This window comes from Struthio camelus, chromosome 8, assembly GCF_040807025.1.
Source record: "Struthio camelus isolate bStrCam1 chromosome 8, bStrCam1.hap1, whole genome shotgun sequence".
Classification (NCBI taxonomy): domain Eukaryota; kingdom Metazoa; phylum Chordata; class Aves; order Struthioniformes; family Struthionidae; genus Struthio; species Struthio camelus.
Genome location: NC_090949.1, coordinates 27,405,626 through 27,422,886, shown reverse-complemented (window position 1 = coordinate 27,422,886; position 17,261 = coordinate 27,405,626). Strand labels below are relative to the sequence as shown.

At 40.5% G+C, this 17,261-nt stretch overlaps 1 protein-coding gene across 2 annotated transcripts; it reads left to right on the top strand.

The window, feature by feature from the left end:
* Positions 1 to 1,789: 1,789 nt before the first annotated feature.
* PRDX1 (peroxiredoxin 1) lies at positions 1,790 to 9,855 on the top strand. Of its 2 annotated transcripts, none has more exons than XM_068952990.1 (6): positions 1,790 to 1,926; positions 5,002 to 5,118; positions 6,165 to 6,318; positions 6,609 to 6,731; positions 7,764 to 7,894; positions 9,469 to 9,855. In XM_068952990.1, the coding sequence occupies exons 2-6, from the start codon at positions 5,013 to 5,015 to the stop codon at positions 9,552 to 9,554; spliced, it is 600 nt and encodes a 199-aa protein (XP_068809091.1). In that variant the 5' UTR covers positions 1,790 to 1,926; positions 5,002 to 5,012; the 3' UTR covers positions 9,555 to 9,855. The 2 variants fall into 2 exon arrangements, with proteins under 2 accessions (XP_068809091.1, XP_068809092.1); XM_068952991.1 differs by having other exon boundaries at positions 1,844 to 1,926; positions 4,953 to 5,118.
* The last annotated feature ends 7,406 nt before the right edge of the window (positions 9,856 to 17,261 follow it).

The window sequence follows — 17,261 nt, the reverse complement described above, 5'->3', positions numbered from 1 at the left end:
AAGGGAAAGAAGATAAAATCCTTTTGTCGTCAAAAGGAAGTGATCATCCAAGCATACAGTCATAAAAATTATTTAAAAACAGGTATGTAGGGAAGGGAAAGGTGACATGGACATTTTAACCTAGAAACACAGTCTTCATTTGAACTAAAGAAGAAAAAGCAAATATGTGCCCTATATATTTAATTATGTATAATCGTTTTCATGAAATCCAGTGTGCACCAACTGCTTAGGCATATATGCCCAGGGGCTTGAGAATATTTCAGTCATTAGACTTTTTTGCCTATATTATATTCAACTGTCCACAAAAGGTCAGGATTTTTCTCTTACTACGCCCCTGAGGGTACTGCACATATACAATAAATTCATTATGTTCAGGATTCAGGGGGCTTTCTGCATGTGCAGACTGCCTGATGTTTCTGAGGTTAACCTGTTGCCGGGGATCATGGCCTGAGTTGATAGGTAGGTATATACATTCCTCAATTTATAGACCTCAGTTGTCCTAACATTGACTGAGGCACATTAAGAAAGTTTCATTTCTCTTCTATAAAAGATTAAGTGTGTTGTAACAATAGAGATCCCAGTAGATAACATCTTTGCATTAAGGCGAATGCATATATTTTTTAATATACATATACAGGTTATGTTGCTTTTTACATATCAAAGAGTAATTTCATCCAGTATTAAAACCAGTCATCTCCTGGGTGAATCACCACAGGAGGTATGGTCACTGAGCAACACTACACAGTAGTGTAGATTAGATTGTTTAACATTCAAAATTTGTTAATCCTTTGTGGTTTTCTCCACAGTACAATTCGTAATCATGTTTTAACAGGTATAAGGAACATGACTTTGTGAAATAGACAAGGAGTAAAAGTCAGTTGGTAAACAAGTTTATCACTTCTGACTACAGCAAGCCATTTTGTTGTTGATATGCCCTTTATAGCCTTTAACACTACCTGTTTAATAAAACTTAAATATTAACATTCAAATTTTGTACCTCAGTCAAAAATACAAGGTTTCAGTTCAGTCTTAGATCCAAACTCAATGCGTGTGGGAATTCACTCAGGCTAAATGTCTCAGAGTAGATTTGCTCTGGGAAGGATACAAGGCTGCCTTGAAGTGAATAAATGCCTCTTCCGAGAGTTTTCATCCTGCACCCCGAAGCTCTGAGACCATGCTTAATTTAATTTTTGGCTTTATTCCTGACTTACATGGCTTGCACCAGGCTTCCCACTGATGGAATCAATGAAAGCCTTAAGAATTAGTATCAGGTTGAAGAGGCAGTTTATAATAGAAAGGGAGGTGAAACCTCCCCCTCTGCAATAATTTCTGAGCGTGTACATTGTTTGGCTAATAGAAAGTCTGATTTTATTGATATTAAAGTCAATGGCAAAACTCCCATCCACCTAAATGGCACACTAGTCATATCCATCTGGATATTCAAAATCGAGTGCGTCCTCTGTCTCTTTTTTTGGCTACTGACTTTTAACTAATTATACCTTGTTCATATTAAGGCATTAAAAAAAAAAAAAAGCTTCTTCTTGCAAAGAGCCATTCAAACCACCTTCCCACTAACTGTTTATGACTATTGCACTGGATGTTTTCGTGCCACCTCCCGGGACGCTATCCGTACAAACAGCTCCATTTATTCAAATTCTCTTGCCGCTTGTAACAGCCAGGGCAGCATCTCCGTTGCGATAAGCGGCCGGCAGCTCGCTATCGAGCAAGGCGCTCGCCCGAATGTGCCAAGTCATGCTGCCCTTGCACGGGGCGGCCCGGGCGGGCGGCGGCCGGGCCCCCCGCGCCGCGCCGTGTCCTCGCGAGAGCGGGGCGGCTATAAAGGCGGCGGCGCGGCGGGGGCTGCGGCAGCGCGGAGCTTCCTGCAGGCGTGTGGAGGAGGGAGCTGCGAGCCGCTCGCCCTTTTGTGTAAGCGCCCGGGTGGGGGGGGGGGGGGGGAGGGTGCGCACCTGCCGCGGGGCAACGGGTGCGGTATGCTGGATTGTTCGGCGAGTTATATTTTTTTGTTTGTTCCCCCCCCCCGGATTTTGCTTTCCGCTCTGCGCGGTTGGGGTCGCAAAAGAGGGGCGCGGAGGCGGTGCAGGGTGAGCTCTCGCTCTCTGCCGCCTTTCCCCCCCGAGGAGGGGTCCGACCTTCTCCCGCTGTGGTTTTTTCTCTCGGTCTCTCTCGTTTTTGTGGGGGTGGGGAGAGAGAAGGGGAGGTTGTTAACCCTTTCTTAGGCGCTCGCCGTTATCTGCTTTCTCCCCGCTGCTTGCTGGCGAGGGCTCGCAGGGTGATGCGCGCAGCCGGGCTGGGGCGCGCCCGCGGGGAGCGGCTCCGGCAGCAGCGCGGAGCGGTGCAGCCCGCGGGCGGCCTTGCAGCCCACCCGCCGCCCTGGTGTCCTGAAAGCTTCGCATAACAGTGGTGTGATCCACAAGCACGTAGGCCTCTGATCTTGAAGCTTAAAGAAGGGGCTGTGTGGCTGGGTTGAAGGAGTTTGCTGTGTGGGCGTGCAGGGGGCTGCAGTCCTTTGTCACAGAGCAATTTAGTGACCTTTGTGCCGGTGACTGCTTAGGGTTTCCTTCTGAACTTTTTCAGCAAAATAAGTTTAGTGGTCTGTGTATACCTGGCTGTGGTATATCTGAACCGAGGAGGTCTGTGACAATATCACTCTTAATTTCTGACCGCAGCTCAGTGACTTAACCACACTTTTGTGGCAATCTGAAGGTAGTGAAGGGGAAGGCTGGATGGTGTGTTTTGAAGTGTCCTTCTGCTATGGTTCAAATACTGTAAAGCAATGAATTTCTGGTTAGAGTTCTGGACTAGTTTATTATAACTGCCATTTGGAGATAATTGAGGCTGTGTGCAGTTATGACTGCTAAAAGATATTCTGACCTGATTAAACTGTACTTGATTTGTAGTGTTTATATCCTTTTTCTCTAGGAGGAAAGGAAATAGAGTACTGAATCTGTGTCCTGTTCCCCCGTGGGTTAGGAAACGCTGTGGTTAAGTCCAAGCAGAACATGTGAGAACACGTACTAACCCTGCATAGAAAAGCAGAGATGTTGGCAGGTTGCAGCGGGTGCTCCAAAGAAAGCAGATGGCTCTCTTGCAGTACGGCGCAGCTATGTCTCCTAAGCTGACACTGAACACCTTACTGTGTTATATGAAAGGGGGATAACATCTTGTAGCTTAGAGAGGGGCAGTATCAAAGAGCAAGTTTGACAGCTTTTGTTATTGGACATTGAATCCCTAGTAAACCATTCCAGGGGACTTGCTGATGGGACAGATAGAGGAGGACTAGCATACTACTGAGCAAGTGGATGACCTTGAGCTTGAGTAATAGGAAAAAATGGAATTTGGTGATATATACAATGCAGGGTCATGCACTCCAGACTAAACAGCTATTGCTTATAAGATAAAACTCACTAGTTGGAGGCATCTCAAAGAAAATACTGTGCAATGACTGTCTATCCCCCCTGACCCTCCAGAACTGTAGTCCTAGAATTGCATCTGCATTCATGGTTACATTAGATGTACAGCAGAAGTATTAATATCTGTCTACTAGACCACCTTTTCAGTAGGATCCCACAAACATGCTGTAGTATGGTTTCGGTGCCCTTGATTCATCAGACTTGCTCAGTGTGCTGCAGTTGAACTGCCTGGATGAACAAGGGGGTGAAGAGCTTGTTGCAGGAGGGGGTTAAAAGGGTGAAGGCTGAGAGATAGCTGATTACTATATACTGTGAGGATATGCAAGAAAACCTTTCAAAGATAAAAACAGTGCTAGTAAAAAGGCTAAACTGGGCAGTTTAAACTGGAGTTGAAAACTAAAGGCTTATGACTTCTGGACTAGTCCTTTAGGAGGAATGTGGCTGCCAAAGGAGAAGGAGCCAAGAAATGAGGTGTGCTGGAGCTGCTTAAAAACAGACTTTGTGCCTTGCCAGCAAGACCTAGAAGGATCCTTGAAATCTCTACTTTCACTTGCAACGTGAGACTCGTATTAACCTTTCAGAGGCTAGTGTCTCCAAGTCAACTAGATGTTTATAACCACTAACTAGGTGAATTAACTGCACAACGTTTCTGTGAGCTGAAGAAGTAAGGGTCACAAGTGTTATCTCTGAAAGATTACACTTCTGAAGTAACTGGAATTCTAAGGTGATAGATACACAAGTACTGTATTCCCAGACTGACAGAGCAAAAGAAACACTGTACAAGACCTGGTACAATGTGTGGCAATAGCATTTAAGGCAGGCAACTTGAAGTACAGTTTTTGTCCTTATGCCCCCCTCTTTAGTGGGAGACTTGAAATAAACAGGGGGAAAAAAAGAAAACACCTAAACCCTGGCCTTACTAGTTTAAGACTTGGTACAACTTTAATTGTCAACTGTCAACATAAAACGTTATTCCCAAGTGTCCTGTGAGTCTTCCAGTTGCAAATAAAATTTATTTTTTTTAAAGGCTGCAGTGTAGTTATAGGGTATTGTTCTTGGGAGGTTAACAAATGTTCTTTTGTTCCGGAATCAATAGGAAGATAAAATTCAAGGTCTCAACTTCCCTTGTAAACCTGAACAAGGGTCTCCTCACTTAAGTCTAATTTTTTGAATTTAACTTGTTCAAAGTGAAACTGGAAGTGTTATCGAATGCTCTAGAACTCTAGTTCTTTAGCAGACTCTGAGCTGTTATCTGGTCAGAGATAATTACTGTTACTTGCTTAGGAGAGTAATGATCTATAAATCTTGTATAGTTAGCAATTTAGTTAATAGCTTGGTCTGGATACCTACATATTTATCTGACTGCATTGCTTCTTGAGATTAAAAACACGTTGCTTTGACTGGACTACCCAAGAAACTAATCTTGCTCTTGGGCCCTGCGTTGCAAGACCAACTGCTGATACACTGTCCCTGTTGATACTTGTTCTAAATTGATAAGATGCTTTGACTATTTGCTTTTAGGCACAAACATAGCGCTATCTTAACTGTGCCAGTTACAACTCTGTTCTAGACCAAATCAAGATGTCTTCAGGAAAGGCATTCATTGGAAAACCAGCCCCTGACTTTACTGCCACGGCTGTAATGCCAGATGGACAATTCAAAGACATCAAACTCTCTGATTATAAAGGTAAGCTGATCTGCTTCTCTAATTACACAAATACACTATCTTGCGTTTGAAGGTGGGGAGGGCGTCTTAAGTAAGACAGCTTTAATTCCGTTCCAAAGTAATGGTGAACACTGGTGGTAGACTGAAGTATGTAATAACTTGTGCAGTGATTCTGTTGAGTGATGGCTGGAGAAAGCTTAGGAAGCTGTAGGGAGGCTGTTAACAGCATGGCCAAATATCCCAACTATAATTCCTGCTAATCAACATAAAATTCCCTTAAACCGTAATGCTGCATCAGGCTTATCTGGCTTTTTTGTAATATGATTAAGAAGATGCACTATCTCCAGTGTTGTGTGGAATAACAATATCTTGTCTCTTATGGGTTTTCTGGCAGTGGGAAGTGTGCCCTTTCAGCTAACCAATCATATTCCTTTCTCTAGAGTACGACAAAAATGTCTGCCTTGCAGAAAAAGCTCATTTAAATACAAGTGAAAGGCTTAAGTAATCAAGTGCTGATGCAGATAAATGTAGAAAGAGGCACCTCTAGCTGAAGGTTCCTTGCTCTCAGGTGGTGTGAAGGCAGTTATTAGGTGTAGACTAGTCACCTGAACAGTTGAAATGTCTCTTGGCCTCTGTCCTTTCAGGCACATGGCATCCTGCATTCTGTAAGTAATCAACTGCAGGGTCTCCTGGTGTAGGTACTAGGTGTACTCTGAGCAGGCCTGGGGGATTAGACCCCTGAGATGGATGTTCCCTTGTTAAATGTTAACATCCAGTTCAGCAGACCTCACTTGAGTTTTATATTATCCTTTAGCTGTAGGATAGCCTTGGACAGAGTTGCAAGTGGTATTTGGCTGAAATGAAAATCCCCTATGTGCTTTGTAGGGCTTGCTACCTATACAGCAAGCTTCACACGGGCACCTGCAGTTCACCCTTTAATCATTAAAGGTATTGTTGTATCTAGCTCCTTCTCCTCAGTGGCTATCGAATATTTATGCTAGTCAATATGACAACTGTTAAAGCCTAAGGTAAAAAGATGAACTGGTGACACTACTTCCTTTTTTTAGGAAAATATGTTGTGTTCTTCTTCTACCCTCTGGACTTCACTTTTGTTTGTCCAACTGAAATTATTGCATACAGTGACAGAGCTGATGAATTCAAGAAAATTAACTGTGAAATAATTGGAGCTTCTGTTGACTCTCACTTTTGCCATCTTGCCTGGTAAGAATCAGCTTTTTAACCAAGTATAATGTTCTGACAGGCTCAGTTCTTACTAGAACTGAATCCTGAGCATATTAAAACTCTAACATTGCCTACTGAAATATCAAATAAAGGTACAAAGGAAGTACTGGTAGCAGAGGTATTCTTCACCAGAACCAAGAACACTAGTCAGTACTTAATCTGCCATCAGCCAATATAACTGCAGTATTGAAGAAGGGATCAGTGTCTGTTATGCTACCTTATACTTTACTCTGAACTTTTCTTCATAATATTGGAATTTTCTATTTTAGGATCAACACTCCTAAGAAGCAAGGTGGTTTGGGTACTATGAAAATTCCATTGGTTTCTGACACAAAGCGTGTCATTGCCAAAGAATATGGTGTCCTGAAAGAGGATGAAGGTATTGCATACAGGTAATATGCAATAAGGTAAACTTAAAGTATTGGCATGTATGTTGCAATACATGGGACACATAAGAGGAATGCAACTTACAGGCATGTGAAAGCCTTCTGCAAGCTGAAGCTATTCTAGGTGAAAACTAGTTCAAGCTACTGGACACCTGCAAGAGATGTTACATGGTTCTTGGTGTTTAGACTTCACACAGTTTTGATAAGTTAGACAGTAAATGCATACTGCCTTGCTTTGATCACAGCATTACTTAGAACAAGTTGTTACTTCCTGGTGAACACAGGAGTGTCATGTAAGCAGGTGAGCTTCTTTAAATATAATGTTAGACCTACAAGGTCATGAAAAGTGATTACTGGTATAATCCAGTGATTAAAGTACAGAGGGATTAAAAAACCAAAGCCTTATCTTGTTCAGCAGCTGCTTCAGCAACTTCAACTCTGAACAGAACTTCTGATTTCTGTTGTGATGTTGACTGGAGGACGTTGGCCAGTCAGCCATTGCTTTTTGAGAACAGCGTGAATAGTTACTCCTTTAATGGAAGAATGTCTCTCCTTCAATTCACTTTCCTTCTGCTTCTGTTCCATTGTTCTTCTGCTTCTGTTCCATTGTTCTTCTGCTTCTGTTCCATTGTTCTTCTGCTTCTGTTCCATTGTTCTTCTGCTTCTGTTCCATTGTTCTTCTGCTTCTGTTCCATTGTTCTTCTGCTTCTGTTCCATTGTTCTTCTGCTTCTGTTCCATTGTTCTTCTGCTTCTGTTCCATTGTTCTTCTGCTAGTATCTTCCTTAAATAGGAAGTGTTACTTAAGTGTTGTGACTTATCTCCCACCCCTCCCAGCTCCTGTTGAAACAGTGGTAGTTTTAAGCTTTATATTCAATGCCTTGCATACACAGAAGGCTTTTGGTGGGTGGGGGGGGGGGGGAAGAAGTGTCAGTAGTAGATCAGAACATGCTGCCACGATAGAACATTGAACTCTAATATTGAAATGCTCAGGCTAAACTGGCTTTTAAAAGCTGTTTAAATTTTATTTTTGTTGGTAGAGGTCTGTTCATAATTGATGACAAAGGGATCTTAAGGCAGATAACAATCAATGATCTTCCTGTTGGCCGTTCTGTTGATGAAACACTCAGACTTGTGCAGGCTTTCCAGTTTACAGATAAACATGGAGAAGGTAAGGCTTCATTTTTCTCATCTTAAATGCTGTTTTCTAGAGAACAGTATCGTCTAGAAAAGTTAAGAGGCTTAAGTTGAAAGGTATTAAGTACATACATAAATCTGCATGGCAAGTAAGCATGCCTCTTAAAGTGAAGCTTGTTTGTGGAGTTACTTGAAGGGCATCATAATACTATATTTATCATGTTCCAGTGAATAGTCCATTGCATGCTGGGCTAATATTGAAATGTGACTTAAACTGGTGCTGGACAGCTTGGTAAATGCACAGTGATGATATGTTTCCCTCAATGAGAGACAAAGTACTTGAGATACAATTAGTGAAGACTGTATATGCTGTAACTTGGCCTGCAAGGGCAAGCATAATTTTGACTCTGCAGGTTTAGTAGGTTGAGGCCATCAGTACTTAAAGTGCATTTTGCTAAACAGTCTCACTGTTGGACAAGGCACTGCAGTGCCCAGAAGGCTTGCTGATCTTTCTCTGTGGTCATGTATGCCTAGCCTAAACAAAGGGGAAAAGGGATGGGAGAATCTGTGCACAGAGGTCGAGAGCAATATTAAGGTGTTTGAGGCCGGTAGCTTTTCTGCAGGAAAAGCCAACAAAACTGCAGATGAAAGCTTTCAAACCAGTTATGGAAACTAACTAAAGACTGGTTAGTGTTGCCATACAGCCTTTAATGACAGGTGTTGCTACTGGCTGTGTTTAACTTGCCTCAGAGCTGGTAAATCAGTTTTAATAAAAAAAAAAAAGCTGCTATTGTGGCTATGCTGTAGCTTGAAGAGTTAATGTCTCTGAATTTCTATGCTATCCTGCAGTTCAGTTAAGGAGACACTCCTAATACAGGATGATAGGGCCGTCACATTTCTTAAATGACGCCTCTTAGGGTTTACCATGCCCTGGAGTAGCCACGAATCTGGCAAAGTTCTTTCTCCAGAACTAGGACTGTCTCATCTAAACCAGGCTAGACCAGAATAAGGTGTGTAGCAATAGTCAGAAGCTGAGACTAGCATAGCTAAAAATTCCAGACCTCAGTGCCTGCTCCATACAGCCTTGCTTGGCTGTGTGCAAAAAGGCTACTTGAGGGTCACTGGAATTCTTAGACTGCAAGACTCTTGGCTTTTGGTTTGCTGCCGAGTCATATGATGGATACTACCCAGAGCAGAACAACTTTGTTGCATCCTAATGGTCCTTTGATAGCCGTACAGCAGAACTATAAGCAGTTCAATTTGTCTCCCCCTCTCTCTGCTGCCTGCCCCCAACCCATCAAAAAGTGTATTGTAATAGTTATAAAGCCCTCTTTGGACCTAGGCTGCTGGAGTTCACGTTCCCTCACTGTTGGGCTTCTAGAAACTATTTGGAGGGAGGTGGGTATTTCAGTGGACAAACTTGCTTGGTTCCTTGGGTTGCTACTACCAAACGAGGAAAAACAGAACTGAACATAATACTACACTGAATGTCCCTTGTATAATTTCTTAGTCTATATACAATTCTTGAGTTGCTAGTTGGCTTTAATGTTGTATAAAACATGTCCTGCAAGGGTGGCTAGTAAAACCCAAATGTTCTTATCATTTCAGTGTGCCCAGCTGGCTGGAAGCCTGGCAGTGACACAATCAAGCCTGATGTTCAGAAAAGTAAAGAGTACTTCTCCAAGCAGAAATAAACTTCCAGTCCAAGTGGAAACTAGTATGCCTTACATAAAGAGCAAGCATCAGTTATTGAACTTTGACTAAATTGTTGCATCTGAGTCAAGGGATCATGCTATAGGTATAAACAGTAACTTTTTTACTTGAAGGAAAGTTTGTCTTGCTGACAGAAAATCCTTCATAGAAAATCCTAACAATCATTATCTGTACATCATGCCCCATTGACTTTAGTGACAATGCAGTGTATGTGGATAGTCATGTGTTGCATAGAGAGCAGTGGTATCCTTTTGTAACTCTATTAAACTTGTGGAAAGAGCATACTGTCTACTGTTATCTGTAGTCCGTCAGGAAAGCTGAAGGAGCAATGCAGGCTGTACCTTTGTCCTGCTGGTCAGTGATCAGATTCATTCAGTAGAACATAAAGCTACAGAAGCTAATCTCTGCAGAGCAACAACAGGAACAATACTGCTTGATAATATACCGGCTGTGGCATAGTAAAGCAACTCTTAAATGCTAGCTAAGGTTACTAGTCTAAAAGCTCATTCCATGGATCTGCCTGTAGACAACGAGATTCCCAAAGCCCTTTTACAGCTCCATTAAAATGGAGATACTACCAGCTTTTGCATTGCTGAGCTGAAGTACTCATTAGAACCCAAGATGGTTGTTTTCAGACCATGCTTAAATTTTGACTTCAGCTGCTTAGACTGCATTCAAAGAAAAAGCTGAAGTCTTGGGAAGAGGAAAATGGTTTGGTGATACTAGTATGTCAGACTTAAGCAATACTACAGTGCCCAGAGTATGAAGCACAAATGTGATTGTCTGACAAAGGCCAGGTAGTAGGTTTTCACTGAGGATGAAGCTATAACTTCTGCATCTAGCTTAGTCCAAGCTATGATTGCATATGCTAAACTTCTGGGAATTTTAACATCCAATTTAGGGACTGTCTATACTGATACAGGAGTAGTAGAAGATTAGACTCTGAAAGGTGAACTTTCTTAGATGCATAACACATTCATCCCTAGTCTCTTTCCCACTACATGGAGTGGGAATCATGGGAGGAATGAGGGGAAATGCTAGCTAATCGTGTGACCACAAACTAATTGTAATGGGTAAGATCAAAAAGAGGATGAATTAATACTGACTGCACAAGCAGTATGAATTCTGGCAATCAATATGCTCAGCCTTGTCTTTCCTCTTTGCACTCCAGATTATATACATAGCATAAAATTCAAAGCACATGGCTATGGCCTTAAGTAGCACTAAAGCTGAGTTGGTGTGTAGCTTCATGGTTACAGGTGCCATGTAATAAAATCCTGAACTTGAAAACTGGGGGTTTAGGGAAGAGTTATTACCTACCAATATAAGTGAAAGTTAGAGCCTTGTGATCTCTATGTACATATGAGGATTAATCTCTTAAAGGCCAAAACTTTGCCTTTGACTTCTGCTGAATTAGTGAACAAGTTCTGTCATGCTCAAAGTGAACAATAACAAACTTAACTAGAGCTACTTAGATAATAGTCAGAAATGAATATGAAACATGACTGAAGTAGTTGTCAATGTTCTGTGTATTTGCGGCAGGGACCCAGATTTCTTGCAGAAGCCTTATTGCCAAAGAGTAAGTACTAATAAAATAGTTAAGCAGTTTATCTTAACTGTAACAAATGTTCCTGGCCCTGTGTGAAACTGATGCTTAAGATAACTGTGCTTAGTGATTATGATTCAAATGATTCTTCTCATGGAGATAACAAATGAGTTTAACCTTTTAGGGTGGCTGGAGAAGTAACAGGAGTGTCAAGGTGTTTCCAGGGACTGAGCAATCTCTGAACCCTATCAAACATTCATATGGGGTAAGATGAGTGAACAAATGCTAATACAGTATTGTTGAGCAGAAGACTTATTTTTTTTTCTGATATCAAAGGCCTTGTTCTAGCACATCTCAAGGGAGTAGTGTCTATAGTTTAATCACTCAAAGATGAATTTTACATTAGTTGTATCCAGTTAGACCAGTTTTGAATTGGTCACAAAATTGACTACAGCAGAAGTACAGTGCTGGGTAGTCCAGGCCTGTGAAAATAGGCATCTTTCTCCCTGGTAGTGTTACTATGGTGACTTGTGCTTACTCAGCAATCAACTTGGATCAGCTGTGGCTTGACCATTACACACGTGGCACAGCATGAAAGTCCTGCCAACTCTTGATAGCATGACAGATAAGCCTGATCCTTACCCAGACTATGGGATCTCTCAAATACATAATGTTGGATACAGTGAAAAGAAACAGACCTGCTACCTGATATTGCATCTTTGCATCTCCCTGTCTTCACGGGAGACAAAAGGATTCTCGCTTGCCTTGCCAGTGGTGCTCCTTCCTGGGGGAGGTGCTCTCTCGTCGCAGGCCCTCGGAGGAAGAGGAGGGTGTTAAGGCCGCCGAGCCCTGACCCCGGCGGCTCCCCAGCTCCTCGGGGTACAGGACCTGCGTCACTTCCCCCCTGACAGGGGGGAGAGCGCGCCGCCCGAGCCCGCGCTTTTCCAACGGCCGCCGCTGCCGCCGGCGCGCAGAGGCAGGGGATTGGCTGCTGGCCGGGCGCGCGGGCGGCGCCCCGCCCCTCGGCGGCTGAGCTGCGGCTGTGTGTGGAGGCGGACGTTAGACGGCGTTAAAGGAAGTCGCCGGTTTGTCCCCAAGTACGTGATTTATTCCCTTTCACTTGCTGGGAGAAATACAGGCTGAACTAATTTAGTGGAAGGTTTGGGATGACAGGGAATATCCTATAAAATAAAGGGATACTGTCTTATTTAAAGCACTGCTCTGAAGCGAAAATTAAAGGGTTGATGTTTGCTCTTGCTGCTAGCAGTTGTTTTGTCTTTTCACTTCTTTTTCAAGAGCACCTTTTAAATACGTCGCGGTACAAGGTATTATTATAAATAGCTCTCAGCTTTTAAATGGCCCGGTAGTAATGGTTGTTTTCATGTGTAAATTGTCCTATTCTAAAAAAAGTAGACTGTTAACTGTGAGAGCTACTTAGGTAGTTATTAATTTTAAAACTTCCATGATTAAGAAAATATCTTGGCTACAATAAGTCTATGGCTGTTCATTTGTAGTTGATGCATCAACAAGCTACAAACATTACATATTTTAAACTGTAGTAAGTCACTGGTGAACGATGACAATGCAGAAGTTCAAAAGTAGCCAAGAAAGAAAAATACCTGTGGAGTAGGAGCTATATTATATTTGCACCATATGATCACTTTGGGAATGGATACAATAAAGTCTTTTTTTAATTAATTCTTTAGTAATGTGAGGCATTCATGGGAATGTTTACCACACTGTCATTTTGTCTGAGTGTGTAAGACACAAAACTGGTAGTCAGACCCGAACTTCTCCAAGTCAAGAGGAGTCCGTTTCTTTGCTTAAACTCAACTTTCAGATGTGGCTTGGAATTTCCATTGTTCTGAGGCTCACATCCCTAGTATCGTGACGCCTTAGACTTGTATAACTGTTGTGCTATTAAAATAATTAGAATCTTTATATAGAAATGTTTTTCTTGTACCAAGATGCATATTGCATAAACTTTTTGTTTTTATGATCAATGGGTGCCAAGTTCCTCAGTGAGGTAAAAACATATGAGCAGGTCTTAGTTTTAGTGACAAGAATAATAGCTGTTGCACTATCATGGCTTAGTGGAATTTTTCCGTGAAAGCGTGTAGAAGATGCTGTTTAGGAAGAAAGTTACTCTGAATCTCTTCTTTTTATGTGTAATTGATTGTATATGTCTTTTCTAATTCAGGTGCTTATTATTGAGATGTATGGAGGTGCTTGTATAGAGAACCTTGTATTCATTGCTTTAAGTTCTTTAGGATATCTTAGTATAGTCAGAGGAAGAGAAACCAAAAAGCATAACGTTACTGCCTCTTTATTTCTTTCTCTTTATTGCAAGCTGATTGCTGTGATTATTGAGCTTCTATGTAACTGGCTTGCTACTTTGCAAAGGAATGTCTTTTGCAAGTGTGTGAAGTTTCACTCTTAAGAGAATCTCTGCATAAATATCTAGATCAGTTTAGGTACCAGTATTCATCTTTTACAAACTTTATAGACGTTTGTATGTTGTTATATTCCCCTTAAAAGCAGAGTGCCAATGGAAACAAATGAACTTGCAGTCATCTGCTGACAACGTGATAGTGAAATTGGCTATTCTTTAATAGATTCATGTTCTTGAGAGCTGAACTACACTGCACCCGGTTTACTACTCTGGAGTAAGCATCTATTGTAGATTATAGTTATATCACTGTAGAGGTGATTTTTGTCTGTTTTGTTAAAATTTTATGTAACTAAATAGCGTTTCAAAATGGCATGTAGCAGTCTAGTTACCAACAGCAAACTCTGTCAATATAATTGCTCATATCAATCTTTGAAACTTATCTCAAACAGCTGTGGTGAAATAGCCCTGACATGACCTCTCTAGAGGTGTGATCTTGTCCTCTTAAGATATAAGACAGAGTTTCTGTTCAGTGTAATTCTGCAATTATGGCTCCAGGTACTGATTTGTCTCTTCATGTTGAAGACTGAGTGAAAGCAGAAGGAAATCAATCTTCCTGCACACTGTGTTCTTTATATTTTATCTAAAATTAAGAGGTGTAGTGTTTTCTGGGGTTTTTTTTTTTTTTTTTTTTTTTGAGATATGTGTAATTAAGCTTTGGAAAAGAATAGTGCTTATGCAAAAACATCAATAAGAATTATATGGTATGTGTAAAACAAAACAGTGCATCAGAATTAAATTCTATCTGCTTTATATTTATCATAGTGTATATATAGAATGTGACTTTCAATACTTGACCTAAAGATACTAACCTTTACTAGATTGTGTATGTCTATTGTGTGTGTTTATTTCAAAGTTAATAATTAGCTACTTATATTTAGGCACTTATAAGAAAAAAATTCAGTAATGTTTTCAGGATCAAGCCTACTGTTATATCAGAAGTTTGCTCTTGTGTAATATTTACTCTTCAATATCAAAGGATACTTGGAGAAACAGGAAAAGAAATATATACGTCAGTATTACTTTTGTGATGTGCGGCATGTAATCGCGAATTCTCATAGTGCAGACACCACTGTAGGTGCTTAACTTAACAGAACATGAGAGGACTGAAAGGCTGAGGTTCATGCCCATAGTTAGAGCTTTCTGGTAGTAAATTTCCATCTCTATTTTTAAATCATATCCTTGTAGTAATGTTAGGGCTTTGCTGTGAAAATGCTGCAATTACTTTGCATGGGTCCGGAGTCGAGAAAGAAAAGCAGAAGATGTGAATCTTTTGTGTGGCAAGCTTTGCAGACCAGTGTGGTGGCAGCAGGGCAATAGGGCCAGAATGGGTAATGGGAATAAAATATAGCACCAGAAAATCTGCTGTTAATATTCAGCTACACATGCAGAGGGAAATAAAGCTCTTGGAATTCCTTGGCACTCTAACTTTCACAGAGCAAAGCAACTTATAGGGTGTTTTTTCTGACCTGTGCAACACCTTCCATTATGTGGCAGTATACCGACATTATTTTTAAATTGAACTTAGCATTTTGTCATAAAAAGTTTCCCACTGTATTTGAAAAATACTCTTAAGTTTTTAAAACTTGAAGTGCTATTTTCTTTACTAATGCTCCAGCCTTTTTAATACATCTTTAGGGATGAATAGTTCATCCACTCAATTGCCCAACAAATCAATGAGGTTCAAAGAACAAAACTGAGTAGTTTATATATCCCACAACTATTGCAAAATGATGCACTTTGGATTGGAAAGTATGTTTGCAGAACCTCATGACTATTTTTTAGGAATATTATACCTGAAAACAAGTCATGTGGAGATTCTGTTAAATAAATACATGGGTTTAGCATATTAATAGTTTGAAATATTATATATATCTCCTCTATGAAATTTTCAGGGAGTCTGATGTTCAATGTTAAATGACAGTCTGTGTAAATATATGTTCTGACACATCTTGCTACCCAGAGAAAGTGTAGAGGACTTCACAAAACAGATTACCTGATTCTACTTTTCAAGTGGGAGAAAGAAGGGAACTGCACAGGAGGGGCTATGAAGCCGTAGGCTAGCTATATAACTCCGTCCAGTGACTACTGGCAGAAGTGCAGTAACTATGGACATCAATTCAGGAAGTGTGTTAAAGTTGAGGCTTGCTGTCTTTTTATTACAAATAGCACATATAACAAGCATTGAACTAGGAAATCAAAGAAATAATTAGTATGTCTGATGATGAATATATTAGCTGCTATTTTTAGTGTTAGCAGTTTACAAAGAGGAAGAACATGATTTTGCCTTTAAATTAGTAAGAACTGATTTTACTTCGGCTTTCCACATGTCTGTATTTATCAAGGGGCCTAATGAGTGTCTTCCTACCTAGCGTAGGTATGATGACTTAAGCACCTCACAGAATCTAGGAGTATAATATTACAGGCCACTACTAATGGGTACAGCACCATCAGTGCTAGTAAAGAACACAACACAAATGCCTACAAAATCAAACTTTGAACACATATTGGAATTTCTATTAACACTTTTTTAGAATATGAACGGCCAGGATGTGAAGATAAATGTATTAATAAATACTAAAGAGTATGTTCATAGTCTGTGCCGAATCAAGGCTTCACAGGTCAAAGCCTGTGCGGATCAAACAACTGTCATCAACTAATCTGTAATACACACTTTTATGTGGCTAGGAGAGAACAGGTTGTCATCATGCTGTGAAGTGTCTGCAGTGTTCCTGCACTAGCAGTGTGCCTTTGGTAAGCTCTTCTCACCACACCTACTGATGATTGGTTTGGACTGTAATGTGAAACTTGGCTCTTTTACCTGAAACTTAAATAATTGTGTGTGTTATGGACCATGTGTTTGAGTTTATAACGTTCCTGTGCAAGATACTATTTGATCTTATATGTATATATATATAAATGTATGTGTATGAAGATTTTCAGGTTATGTCTACACTGCCCTTCGGAAGTGTTAGCTCAGTAGGTTCATGTTTCATGTTCTGCAGCAACGTACCTTTGAAGCATCTGCATTGACAAATGAGATTAGGTGTTTTTGTCAAAAAAAAAAGTCTTGATTCTACACTTAGAAGTTAATGTAACTTAAAGTTAACATATTTAATCAAATACACTTCACAAACACAAGGTGCGTTTCTCTTTCGTTTTCATTTCTGTACTGTTTGATTGATTTATTTATTTATTCCCAGGAAGAGCCTTTTAAAAAGGCTTGAAGCAACAGTGAATGATTCAAGAAAACTAGTCAGAACAACTACTTGAAAAAAAGTTGTGGCATGAAATTTGAATCTAAAATGTAGCTAATTCCCCTGCAAGGAATAAAAGTGTTCATGCATTCAGAGAAAAGCTAATTATCCTGCATGAATTTAAAATTCTGCGGGGTATTTTTCAACCCAGAAACTTTCCCACTTACCTCCCTTTAAATGGTTTAGTACAGTATTTTTCTGTGAAAGAGCAATGTGAAATACACTTATAGTAACGCATTTTGAAGGACTGTGATGCATCACTGGTATTTAAAAATTCTATGCCTCTTATTGCTCATTCTATGGAATTTCTATGGAAATATGTTGGAAAACTTAACAGATGTGAAAATGATTGTGTCAGTTATTTAAAAAAAAATGCTACACCCATTTTTCTCTCTGAAGTTCTGTTTTTTTCCAAGTGCTATGAAAGTCTCTCTTT